General features: G+C 47.1%; 1 protein-coding gene across 1 annotated transcript in view; it reads right to left on the bottom strand.

Moving 5' to 3' along the window:
* STAB1 (stabilin 1) overlaps positions 1 to 13519 on the bottom strand; it is a 756575-nt gene that overhangs the window by 308860 nt on the left and 434196 nt on the right. The window contains exon 38 of the mRNA XM_086939405.1: positions 9847 to 9939. Within this exon, the coding sequence (XP_086795531.1) occupies positions 9847 to 9939 (93 nt within the window). The remainder of the gene's footprint in view (positions 1 to 9846; positions 9940 to 13519) is intronic.

The following is a 13519-nucleotide window of genomic DNA, read 5'->3' as shown; positions in this document are numbered from 1 at the left end:
GAGTTCATACTTTAGTGCAGACTTTCACCAGAGACTGAATGTTCACTTTGGGGGTGTTCAGGCTTTAGTGCAGACTTCCACCACAGACTAACTGTTCACTCTGGGGGAGTTCAGGCTTTAGTGCAGACTTCCACCACAGACTGACTGTTCACTTTGGGGGTGTTCAGGCTTTAGTGCAGACTTCCACCACAGACTAACTGTTCACTCTGGGGGAGTTCAGGCTTTAGTGCAGACTTCCACCACAGACTGACTGTTCACTCTGGGAGAGTTCAGGCTTAAGTGCAGACTTCCACCACAGACTGACTGTTCACTCTGGGGGAGTTCAGGCTTTAGTGCAGACTTTCACCAGAGACTGAATGTTCACTTTGGGGGAGTTCAGGATTTAGTGCAGACTTTCACCAGAGATTGAATGTTTACTTTGGGGGAGTTCAGGCTTTAGTGCAGACTTCCACCACAGACTGACTGTTCACTCTGGGAGAGTTCAGGCTTAAGTGCAGACTCCCACCTCAGACTGACTGTTCACTTTGGGGGAGTTCAGACTTTAGTGCAGACTGAATGTTCACTTTGTGGGTATTCAGGCTTTAGTGCAGACTTTCACGAGAGACTGACTGTTCACTTTGGGGGAGTTCAGGCTTTAGTGCAGGATTCCACCGCAGACTGACTGTTCACTTTGGGGGAGTTCAGGCTTTAGTGCAGGATTCCACCACAGACTAACTGTTCACTCTGGGGGAGTTCAGGCTTTAGTGCAGACTTCCACCACAGACTGACTGTTCACTCTGGGAGAGTTCAGGCTTAAGTGCAGACTTCCACCACAGACTGACTGTTCACTCTGGGGGAGTTCAGGCTTTAGTGCAGACTTTCACCAGAGACTGAATGTTCACTTTGGGGGAGTTCAGGATTTAGTGCAGACTTTCACCAGAGATTGAATGTTTACTTTGGGGGAGTTCAGGCTTTAGTGCAGACTTCCACCACAGACTGACTGTTCACTCTGGGAGAGTTCAGGCTTAAGTGCAGACTCCCACCTCAGACTGACTGTTCACTTTGGGGGAGTTCAGACTTTAGTGCAGACTGAATGTTCACTTTGTGGGTATTCAGGCTTTAGTGCAGACTTTCACCAGAGACTGACTGTTCACTTTGGGGGAGTTCAGGCTTTAGTCAGACTTCCACCACAGACTGACTGTTCACTCTGGGGGAGTTCAGGCTTTAGTGCAGACTTCCACCACAGACTGACTGTTCACTCTGGGAGAGTTCAGGCTTAAGTGCAGACTTCTACCACAACTGACTGTTCACTCTGGGGGAGTTCAGGCTTTAGTGCAGACTCCCACCTCAGACTGACTGTTCACTTTGGGGGAGTTCAGACTTTAGTGCAGATTTTCACCAGAGACTGAATGTTCACTCTGGGGGAGTTCAGGCTTTAGTGCAGACTTTCACCAGAGACTGACTGTTCACTTTGGGGGAGTTCAGACTTTAGTGCAGACTTCCACCAGAGACTGACTGTTCACTCTGGGAGAGTTCAGGCTTAAGTGCAGACTCCCACCTCAGACTGACTGTTCACTTTGGGGGAGTTCAGGCTTTAGTGCAGACTCCCACCAGAGACTGACTGTTCACTTTGGGGGAGTTCAGGCGTTAGTGCAGACTCCCACCTAAGACTGAATGTTCACTTTGGGGGAGTTCAGGCATTAGTGGAGACTTCCACCAGAGACTCACTGTTCACGTTGGGGGAGTTCAGGCTTTAGTGCAGACTTTCACCAGAGACTGACTGTTCACTTTGGAGGAGTTCAGGCTTTAGTGCAGACTCCCACCACAGACTCACTGTTCACTCTGGGGGAGGTCAGGCTTTAGTGCAGACTCCCACCACAGACTCACTGTTCACTCTAGGGGTGTTCAGGCTTTAGTGCAGACTTCCACCACAGACTGACTGTTCACTTTGGAGGAGTTCAGGCTTTAGTGCAGACTTTCACCAGAGACTGAATGTTCACTTTGGGGGAGTTCAGGCTTTAGTGCAGACTTTCACCAGAGACTGAATGTTCACTTTGGGGGAGTTCAGGCTTTAGTGCAGACTTCCACCGTAGACTCACTGTTCACTTTGGGGGTGTTCAGGCATTAGTGCAGACTTCCACGACAGACTAACTGTTCACTTTGGAGGAGTTCAGACTTTAGTGCAGACTTTCACCAGAGACTGAATGTTCACTTTGGGGGAGTTCAGGCTTTAGTGCAGACTTTCACCAGAGACTGAATGTTCACTTTGGGGGAGTTCAGGTTTTAGTGCAGACTTCCACCGTAGACTCACTGTTCACTTTGGGGGTGTTCAGGCATTAGTGCAGACTTCCACGACAGACTAACTGTTCACTTTGGAGGAGTTCAGACTTTAGTGCAGACTTTCACCAGAGACTGAATGTTCACTCTGGGGGAGTTCAGACTTTCACTGCTGAATGAACAGTGGTTTATGTAGCTGGTGCAAACTTTCACCAGTGACGGTATGTGTTTTGAGGGGCTGAACAACTGCCACACCTAGGCTGGCTAGGGCCCATCAGCTGTAGACTGAGGGAATATTATTCCTATGCTGAGTTGTCTTTGGAGCTCCTTACATTAGGGCGGGGGCACTGTGATGCTTCTGAGTCGGCTTGACACCCCTGCCTCAAGCTGGTGCACGAGGAGACACAACACCACCACCTGTAAGGCAGCGGGGCTATCAAAAGCTGGGGGTGGGGTCCCTGTGTATCAGGGGGGCTCCCCCAGCACCTATAAGGCAGTGGGGCTATCATAAGCTGGGGGTGGGGTCCCTGTGTATCTGCCCCCCCCCCCCCAGCTCCTGTAAGGCAGTGGGGCTATCATAAGCTGGGGTGGGGTCCCTGTGTATCTGGGGGGCTCCCCCAGCACCTCTAAGGCAGTGGGGCTATCATAAGTTGGGGTGGGGTCCCTGTGTATCTGGGGGGCTCCCCCAGCTCCTGTGAGGCAGTGGGGCTATCATAAGCTGGGGTGGGGTCCCTGTGTATGTGGGGGGCTCCCCCAGCTCCTGTAAGGCAGTGGGGCTATCATAAGCTGGAGGTGGGGTCCCTGTGTGTCTGGGGGGCTCCCAGGCCCCAGATCCTATAAGGCAGTGGGGCTATCATAAGCTGGGGGTGAGGTTCCTGTGTATCAGGTTGTGGGGCTATCATATGCTTGCTGGCAGTGGGGTCCCTTTGTATCTGGGGGGCTCCCCTAGCTCCTGTGAGGCAGCTGGGCTATCATAAGCTGGAGGTGGGGGTCCCTGTGTATTTGCGGTGTTACGCCAGCTCCTGTGATGCAACGGGGCTATCATATGCCGGCAGTGGGGTCTCTATGTCTCTGTGGGGTTCCCCCAGCACCTGTAAGGCAGTGGCGCTATCATAAGCTGGGGGTGGGGTCCCTGTGTATCTGGGGGGCTCCCCCAGCACCTGTAAGGCAGAGGGGATATCATAAGCTGGGGGTGGGGTCCCTGTGTATCTGGGGGGCTCCCCCAGCACCTGTAAGGCAGTGGGGCTATCATAAGCTGGGGTGGGGTCCCTGTGTATCTGGGGGGCTCCCCCAGCACCTCTAAGGCAGTGGGGCTATCATAAGTTGGGGTGGGGTCCCTGTGTATCTCGGGGGCTCCCCCAGCTCCTGTGAGGCAGTGGGGCTATCATAAGCTGGGGTGGGGTCCCTGTGTATGTGGGGGGCTCCCCCAGCTCCTGTAAGGCAGTGGGGCTATCATAAGCTGGGGGTGGGGTCCCTGTGTGTCTGGGGGGCTCCCAGGCCCCAGCTCCTATAAGGCAGTGGGGCTATCATAAGCTGGGGGTGGGGCCCCTGTGTATCAGGTTGTGGGGCTATCATATGCCTGCTGGCAGTGGGGTCCCTTTGTATCTGGGGGGCTAACCCAGCTCCTGTGAGGTAGCGGGGCTATCATATGCTGGAGGTGGGGTCCCTGTGTATTTGCGGTGTTACGCCAGCTCCTGTGACGCGACGGGCTATCATATGCCGGCAGTGGGGTCTCTATGTCTCTGTGGGGTTCTCCCAGCTCCTGTGAGGCAGCGGGGTCTATCATATGTTGGGGGTGGGGTCCCTGTGTCCCTGCGGGGTTCCCCCAGCTCCTTTGAGGCAGCGGGGCTATCATATGGTGGCAGTGGGGTCCCTGTGTATCAGGCTGTGGGGCTATCATATGCTGGCAGTGGGGTCCCGGTGTATCAAGTTGTGGGGCGGTGGGGTCCCTGTTTTACCCCAGCTCCTGTACACTCGAGGGGGGGGGGGTCCCTGTGTATCAAGTTGCGGGACTATCATATGCTGGCAGTGGGGTCCCTGTGTATCAGGTTGTGGGGCTATCATATGCCAGCGGTGGGGTCCCTGTGTTACCCCAGCTTCTGTGAGGTAGTAGGGCTATCATATGCTGGGGGTGGGGTCCCTGTGTCTCTGTGCATTTCCCGCAGCTCATGAGAGGCAGCGGGGCTGTCATATTCTGGAGGTGGGGTCCCTGAGCCTCTGTGGGGTTACCCCAGTTCCTGTGTGGCAGCAGGGCTATCATATGCTGGGTTGGGGTCCCTGAGCCTCTGCGGGGTTACCCCAGTTCCTGTGTGGCAGCAGGGCTATCATATGCTGCCAGTGGGGTCCCTGTGTATCAAGTTGTGGGGCGTGGGGTCCCTGTGTTACCCCAGCTCCTGTACACTCGAGGGGGGGGGGCCTGTGTATCAAGTTGTGGGACTATCATATGCTGCCAGTGGGGTCCCTGTGTATCAGGTTGTGGGGCTATCATATGCCAGCGGTGGGGTCCCTGTGTTACCCCAGCTTCTGTGAGGTAGTAGGGCTATCATACACTGGAGGTGGGGTCCCTGTGTATCTGTGAGGCTATCATATGCTGGGGGTGGGGTCCCTGTGTCTCTGTGCATTTCCCCCAGCTCATGAGAGGCAGCGGGGTTGTCATATTCTGGAGGTGGGGTCCCTGAGCCTCTGCGGGGTTACCCCAGGTCCTGTGTGGCAGAAGGGCTATCATATGGTGGTAGTGGGGTCCCTGTGTATCCGCTTGTGGGGCTATCATACGGTGACAGTGGGGTCCCAGTGTATCAGGTTGCGGGGCTATCATATGCTGGGGGTGGGGTCCCTGTGTCTCTGTGCATTTCCCCCAGCTCATGAGAGGCAGCGGGGCTGTCATATTCTGGAGATGGGGTCCCTGAGCCTCTGCGGGGTTACCCCAGCTCCTGTGAGCCAGAGGGGCTATTATAGGCTGGAGGTGGAGTCCCTGTGGGGTTCCTCAGCTCCTGTGAGGGAGCGAGGCTATCATATTCTGGAGGTGGGGTCCCTGTGTATCTGCGATGTAACCCCCGCTCCTGTGCGGCATCAAGGCTATAATATGCTGGTAGTGGGGTTCCTCAGAGCCTCGGGTATTACCACATACTCCTGTTTGCTGGAAAGCTGAGTGAAGAGAAATGCAGATTACTGCAAGTTGGCAAGGAGTCATCTGTTTTGGATTGTTGAAGCTCTGGACTTCTATTGGTTGCCGCAGTACCCCTGCTGTAGGTGGGGAACCAGTTGAAGTCTGTAGGGGTTGGTTCACGTTTATATCCACTTTTGGTTGTTACCTCTTGCACTCTGTAGGGGTCTGGCTCAGGTTTGTATCCATCTTTGGTTGCGTTACCTGTTGCGGTCTCTAGGGTGTTGGGCTCAGGTTTGTATCCACCTTTGGTTGATTTACCTTTTGCGGTCTGTAGGGGTGGGGCTCGGCTTTAAATCCACGTTTGATCGTGTTACCTGTTGCAGTCCGATGGGGTAGGGCTTGGGTCTTTACCCACCTTTGGTTGTGTTACCTCTTGCACTCTGTAGGTGTTGGGCTTAGGTTTGTATTCACCTTTGGTGGTGTTACCTGTTGCAGTCTGTGGGGATTGGGCTAAGATTTGTATCCGCCTTTGATTGTGTTACCTGTTGCGTTCTTGAATGTGTCGGGCTCAGGTTTGTATTTATGTTTGATTGATTTACCTGTTGTGGTCTGTAGGAGTCGGGCTCAGGTGTGTATACACCTTTGGTTGCGTTACCTGTTGCCGTCTCTAGGGGCCGGGTGCAGGTTTGTATTCACTTTTGGTTGCGTTACGTGTTGTGGTCTGTGGGGTGGGGCTCAGGTTTGTATCCACCTTTGGTTGTGTTAACAATTGCAGTCTATAAGGGTCAGGCTCAGGTGTGTATCCACCTTTGGTCTTGTTACCTGTTGTGGTCTGTAGGGGTCGGGCTCTGGTTTGTATCCACCTTTGGTTGTGTTAACTCTTGCAATCTGAAGGGGTCGGACTCAGGTTTGTATCCACTTTTGGTTGTGTTACTTGTTGCAGTCTGTAAGGTGTTGGGCTCAGGTTTGTATCCACCTTTGGTTGTGTTACCTCTTGCACTCTGAAGGGGTCAGGCTCAGCTTTGTATCCACCTTGGGTTGTGTTACCTGTGGTGGTCTGTAGGGGTCTGGCTTAGGTTTGTATCCAAGTTTGGTCGTGTTACCTCTTGCACTCTGAAGGGGTCGGGCTCAGGTGTGTATCCACCTTTGGTTGTGTTACCAGTTATGTTATGTTATGTTATGTTAAATCTTTTTATATAGCGCACAGCTGCCTCAGTGAAGAGGGGTTTCGGCGCTAGCAGCAGTGTCAATAAGGAAATACGGGACTAAGCCACTGGAAAAAGAAAGGTTTTGGCAGCTTTACGAAAGGACAACATGCTATCCAGACAGCAAATCTGCGTTGGCAGGGAATTCCACAACTTAGCCGCCAAACAGCGAAAAGATCGTCCTCCATATCTTTGAGGATATTGTGGTTCCGTCTTATTTTTTTAATTTCTGTTCAATTCTCAATATGCTTTTGTAAGTCTCGGTTCTTGGAAGGGGTGGTGGTTCGGATTGGTTATTCACAAGGACTTAATCAGTCTTTCTTGTCTTCTCCAGGGATTCAAATCTGCTGAGCAGAGCAGATTCGAACCCCTATAGACGTTAGCACGAGAGAAGAAAGACTGATTGAGTCTTTGTGAATAACCAATCCGAACCACCACTCCTTCCAAGACAAGAACCAAGACTTACAAAAGCATATTGAGAATTGAACAGAAATTAAAAAAATTAGATGGAACCACAATATCCTCAAAGATATGGAGGACATATTATGACTACAACATAACGTCAGTTCGGATGGAAATCAAACTAAAGAATTTTTTCTACGCATATGAACATACCTATTAGGGAACTACATTCTCAAAGAACACTCATCTAACGACAACGTCCTGGACTACTTAGAACCTTTCTGTATCAGAGGCACTTCAATGTCTTAAGACGCATACAGACCCCCAGATCACTACACAGATGAAAAGTGTATTGCTCTCTTGGTCCTGAAGAAAATGATATAAATCAGTTGTTTTCACCGAAACGTACATAGACCAGTGATCACACATCTGGGAGTCCTACTCAAGAAACAAATCAAGAGAAGATCCAACAGGAAAAGAAATGTGATGGACTTGTAAATGCCTAACCGTGATTCTGATAACTGTGATGGATAGGATTAGTGAGCAGGGCTCTACTACAGATGTGCTTTTATTGTGATTATTCTGTGGGGTATGATTGATGGTAGGTGTGAGAAGAATGAATGGTGAGAATGGGAAGAGGATCGTGCAAATTTGGGGGATACTATAATTTGTAGCAAGATTGAGAGAACCCAACGTTGGCTTCTTTCCAATTGAAAATGTTGATATGATTGTGTCTCATTTGTAAATGTTTTTATGAATATATGAGTCTAATATAAATTCACAAAAGAGTATATGAAAATACAGAAAAATTAAAAAATATTTTTGATAAATAAACAAAATCATTAAGAATTTAGCTTCTGTGCTGAGATTTTGTCTCTTGGGGAAATGTCCAGTTTTGAGTAATCACCACTGTAGAAATTAGACAGGCCAGATAAGAGGTTGTTTGTATTGTACTTGATATAGTTAGTAAAATAGGCCACCCGGGTGGAGTGTATGGCCCTGTGATAGTTTCTGATGGCATCCTGGTAGCCTTTTGTGGCCACCGGGTCATAATCCCTACGCCAGACCCGTTCCAGTATTTTACAGAATTTGCGCATAGCGGCCAAAGAACCATTGAACCACGGATTGGAATTAACTCAACGGCTCTTAGACCATTTGGCTGGGATAAGTGAATCCAAAGCAAATATAATCCAGTCACACAGTGCTTTATTTGCCAGATCGGGGTCACTGGCTAGAATAGGGGGACTAAGTGACAGAATGGAATGAAACTCCTCCAGATTGCATGTATGCCACAGTCGTTGAAAGGAAGCTGCTGAATCAGCTCTGTACACAGGCTCGTGCAGGCGAAGTGACATGGAAACCAAAAAATGATTGGACCAGCACACTGGGTTGGGAGTCTTGACAGTAAGGGACAGGATGTTAGAGAAAATGGGGTCGAGCAGGTGACCAGCACTATGAGTAGGGCCCGCCACAAGCTGATTTAATTGACAAGCAGTGACGTCAGCAAGTAGATTGCTGATTTCAAGATCAGCAGAGCAATCAAAATGTAAATTTAAATCTCCTACAACACTGAAATTAGCGGCCGTCAAGGCCAGAGAGCCTACAGCCTCGGGGATAGCAATTTTAAACTCCATGGCTGGCCACGGGGGGTGATATATTAACAGCCCTGTCATGGTAAAATGAGAGCTAAAGGAGATCCCGAAGCGAGCGCATTCACAGCCCGCCACATCCTCCTTAACGAATGAGCAGCGGTAGCAAGATTTAAAATAACAGCTATGCCCCCCCGCCTCTAAATTCCCTATTTAAAGTCTAAAGGCCAAATAGCTCCTGTAATCACACAATCGGTCCACTGACGCACACCTGCACACAAAAAGGGCAGGTAATACTTTTTATAGGAACTACTGCAGTGCCCATGTTTTTCTGACAAAATGCTCACTCTATACACTTTTTTTATAGTAAATGACTCCTTAATGGAAGCCAAGGGTAGTGGAGAAAGACTGCTGATAAATATATGGCTGTACGTTTAGTTTCTACATTATACAGAGATTGTTTAATTCTGATGTTTTGCAATCTTGTTGTTTTGTTGTGCTATGTTGTTGTGTCATGGTCTGTGCCGTGGTGTTGCATTACTACTGGGTTGTAATATCGCTTAATTATTGTAGTTCACATTTTGTGCTGTTACCTTTTGTATGACATGTATTATGAATGTGTTAGTTGTGCTGTTGTGTGGTGGTGTTGTGTAGTATTGTTGTTCTTGGTTGTTGCGTGGCTTTTGCAGTATTTTCTTCTTTTACCATGTGTTGTGTTATTTAAGTTTGTGTAGTGTTGCGTTGCTGTGTTGGTTTGCAGTATTTATGTGTTGTATTTTGCTGCAGTGTGTTGTGTTGCTGGGCTGCTGCTCAGATGGTGGTATGTTGCTTATGTTTTGAGGTGTGGTATTGTCTTGTTGTTGAAGATATATATTGTATTAAGGTGTTGCTATTTGAGTTCTGTTGTATTGGTGTTTTGTGGTTTTATGCTGTTGTTAGGTTGTTTTTGTGTTGATGTTGTTTGATTAGTGCACCTGTTTGATGTCTTCGCTCCTTATTCTAACGTAGTTGTCAATGTTCCTCAGGAAATGGCGCAGAGCTAGTGACTGATACATGACTATGAATGGATGGAAGTAACAAGACGTCTGTGGTTTCATGTGAAGTTGCTTTCAGACTGAGAGATGGTGCACGTATAGTTCATACAATAATGTAGACAAAACGTTCAATAACTTGACTATACGTCAGCAGTAACTTTCAGAAAGATATTGTGCAACTTGTGTAGTGTCCCCATTGTTGGAATGTGAGAAGAACATTATACAACCACAGAGTAAAATTAAGCTTTGCTTACTACAGAGACGTTTGTGCACTTGAACATGCAGCCTTGTGCCTTCCTCTGCCTCTTCGTGTAGACGCAGTCCGACTTTGTGCTCATTGGAGGAGGCTGAGGGTGAAAGAAAGGCATGTGCACATGTTAATGAAGACAAAATGGAGAGCATCACCTGTTGTCATTTTCATCTAAATCTTCTTGATCATGCTGAATGCGATATGGCGGGAGATGTTCATATATGGAGTGTCCTTCAAAACCTAAATTGTGTTCCAATAAGAACCTTTTACGTTCTGGTCGATACCTACTACCACCGATGGTTACTAAATACTTTGTAAAAGCCCTGTACCAATTTCTCCAAGGTACAGGAGGATCTCCAGGAGTTTGAAGAAAAGGGGGAGGAGCATTTACATTCTGCATAGTAGCCATAACACTTTCTCAGGAAATTGGAGAAAATTGAAAATGTATATGAAGCAGGAGTCAATCAGAATTTACTGTACTAATGTATCCTAAAAAAACCTACTTAAATTAGATGAAGCCTTTAACATGTTTGAGTGCATCATATATGTAAAAATCAGATGTAAAAGTACAAGATGTCTCATATGCACATGTTTAGATGTGAACTTGAATATATTTCTTTCCAAAATGTTGTTACTTTTTATTACGTATGCACATCACGGATGTGCAGATTCTTCAATAATTGGTTGTTACCTCGGACTGTGTGTAGTAAAGTCTTCTTTAATAGGTTGTTACCTTGGATTGCGTGTGCACATCACGGATGTACACGAGAAAATGTGTAATTTTGCTTAGAATCAACTTGTATATACTTAGCTTTTTTAAAGCTTTGATTTATATTTCAATACATTTTAATTCCTCCTTAGACTTTGAGTTTCCTCCTTAAAAAACTGTATTTTTTCCTTAGACAGTTCCAAAATCCACCGGATTGACGTTTTGATTAACGAAAAACCACTTCCTGTAATCCTTCATGATCAGGTAAGTTAGCGTACTAGTTGTTTGGTTGAACGCATGTAATGCGTGTGAAAACTGAAGATCAAGTTGAAACAGTACTCGCTTCAAACGGGAGAGTAGAAAGTGAGAGCCACTGAGGATAGAAAATGTCTCACTAACGGTAGGCAAACTTAGTTATTTTTTATGTAAACATACGGCGTCTGTACTTGTAATCATGTTTAAATGAAAGTTACGCTTGGGAGTAAACGCACGCTGCTTCAATGTAAACACACGCAGTGCGCTCTTTTTGTGAGAAGATTCAAAGCCAGGCCATGCGCAGGTTCACGCGCAGTGCTCTCGAGGGGTTGCGCTCGTGTCACGAAAATCGAAATGTTCAAAATGCCATCAAACATTTCTTTAAATGACAAGAAATTAACTTTGGCAATATTATGCCAAGACAATCTTCCACATAACATTCAAGCGTTCCCTTCAACAGGCACAGTTTTTTTTTGTTGAAATGAAACGCGTGACAACTTATTTTCCTTTTCCAAAGATAGTAACACTAAAATAAAAATAAATGGAAAACACTGATCATCCAGCACTACATCATAGTCTTGAAACAAAAGTATACAGTCCTGCTTATTTTCTCCAGCGCAATGTTATCTTAGCAAGCATGTCTACAGCTTATCTCTTTTTGTGGCAGAGCTTCTTTCTGCGTAGCTCCTTGGCGGTGGCTAAATCGTCGCCAAATTGAAGTGAAGTATTATGTAATAAGGGTCAGCAGACAGAAATACTTCTTGTTCTGTATTTATTAGCCACATCCGTAGCAGTCCAAAAGGTAACTGACTAACATAGAATCAGTTATCTACAAACCACCATTAGACATTCTACATTCCAGTGATGTAATGCTGGAATGCAGTAAACATGAGATCACCACACCAAGCCGATGAAAACAAGACAGAAGAAACACACTGCGAAGGGGGACACTTTTGGGTAGCAGCGCGCTCTATAAGCTTCCTAAATAAAATAAATAATAAGGGTCTGCCAGCCGGCTGTACCAATTTGGGGTTCCCTCCCCAGTTCCCATATAAGAGACCTCAAGACCCTTGGAGTAACGCTCACCCTATTGCTGAGCTTTCCCTCCCCCCCTCGACTCCCCCACACCTCCTCGATCATACTTTGACACTACTACCATAATATTACTGCATTCCGCTTCGCACATGGCGGTTCACTTGTTGGGTGAGGGGAGTTAAGCTTTTGTTGCAATATTTTCAACTGTACTGAATGTACAGGTGTGGCCCAATGCACTCTTGATCATTTCTGGTGGTCTGCACTTTCTACAGTACCATGAAGCGATTATACACTTAAAACTGTTTATTGCACCGAACTATTAAGTTCAATTCAAAGAAGTCTGTATTTGATCTGCGTAATACACTATATGATAAAAACCAATAAACCTAACTAAAAGTCTTCTCTTCCTCTTTGATATCAGCGCATCTGCAATAAACGTGGAGTCCAGCAGCGCAAGCGGGCAGGGAAATGATGTCCGGAGCCGCTGGCTCTCTTTCTTGCCCAGTTTATCCTTTCCGGAGTGTACCCATAAACCTACACAATAACTGTGACGTTGGCTGTGGGTTTGATAAAGTGTGGAACTCCCACCGCTCCTGTGGGATCAGGATGGCAAGGTTATTGCACCTTGACATTAGAACAGATAGGTACATATCCCCAGAACCCACCAATTCCTTACATGGAACCAAACCCAGCCCAAATGACCAGCAACAGAACTACACACATACACACACCTACAAATGCAAAATGTACATACAGTTATCACAATTCAATGAGCCACCAATGTCTCACTTACCAGCAGATCTACATGCTCGCTTTATGTGCACCGAATAACAAGCATTTACAATGCAATAGGTCTCACAATGACATTGTTTTGAGCTATTGACTTTAAAAATGTTATTGTTTTTTTCCCCTTCGTGAAGCATTAATCAAGTAATGGCGTTGTAAATGACAAAGTCTTTTACCCCCTGTTGACCCCCGCAAAGCTCATCAGCATGTGCCCATCATAAAAAGGAATATCTGACAATCGCATCTTAAACATTTTGTAACAATTCTATAGTTTCACTGATAATCTGGTGACTGATCACGTTGGGTCAGCAAAAGCACTGCAAAGCTCGGCACTACCCTGTCACCCAATTCATGTAATAAACACAAACTGACATTTAAATGTTATCCCTGACTCATCTCGAATCTTGCACACTACGGTAGACTCCCAAACATACTTTTCCCAACTCTTCTCTCTTTCTACCTACTCATCCAGCCAACAGGTACACATGCCCCCTGCTACTTACATCTCACACCTTCCACTTCAACTAATCTAGCCTATTCCAAACATTAGCACTGATGCATGAGATCTCCTGAGCACAACCAATCCCACACGGAAAAGGAAGCAAATATTACTAATCTACTGTCCACTTACCTCGGTTTCTAGAGCAGCGTTCTACTCGGCGCAAAACTCTAAAAACGCCTCGTCAGGAGTGGTAAGCGCCACATAAATACAATTTACAATTAGGTTCTACATGGAGTGGGCCTCCTGCCCATGCAGACAAGCGCCTCAGTGCCCTACATACGGGGAGTAAGCACTTTATAAATGATGCAATACAGTATATGCAGGTCCCACAACTAAACTTTCATAGCCACACCAGCTGAAGCATGCAGCGGCATCTGTGGGGTGGTTGCA

Source organism: Lissotriton vulgaris, chromosome 9 (assembly GCF_964263255.1).
Source record: "Lissotriton vulgaris chromosome 9, aLisVul1.2, whole genome shotgun sequence".
Classification (NCBI taxonomy): Eukaryota; Metazoa; Chordata; class Amphibia; order Caudata; family Salamandridae; genus Lissotriton; species Lissotriton vulgaris.
Note: the sequence above shows the minus strand (reverse complement) of the source record. Positions and strands in the feature narration are given on the sequence as shown.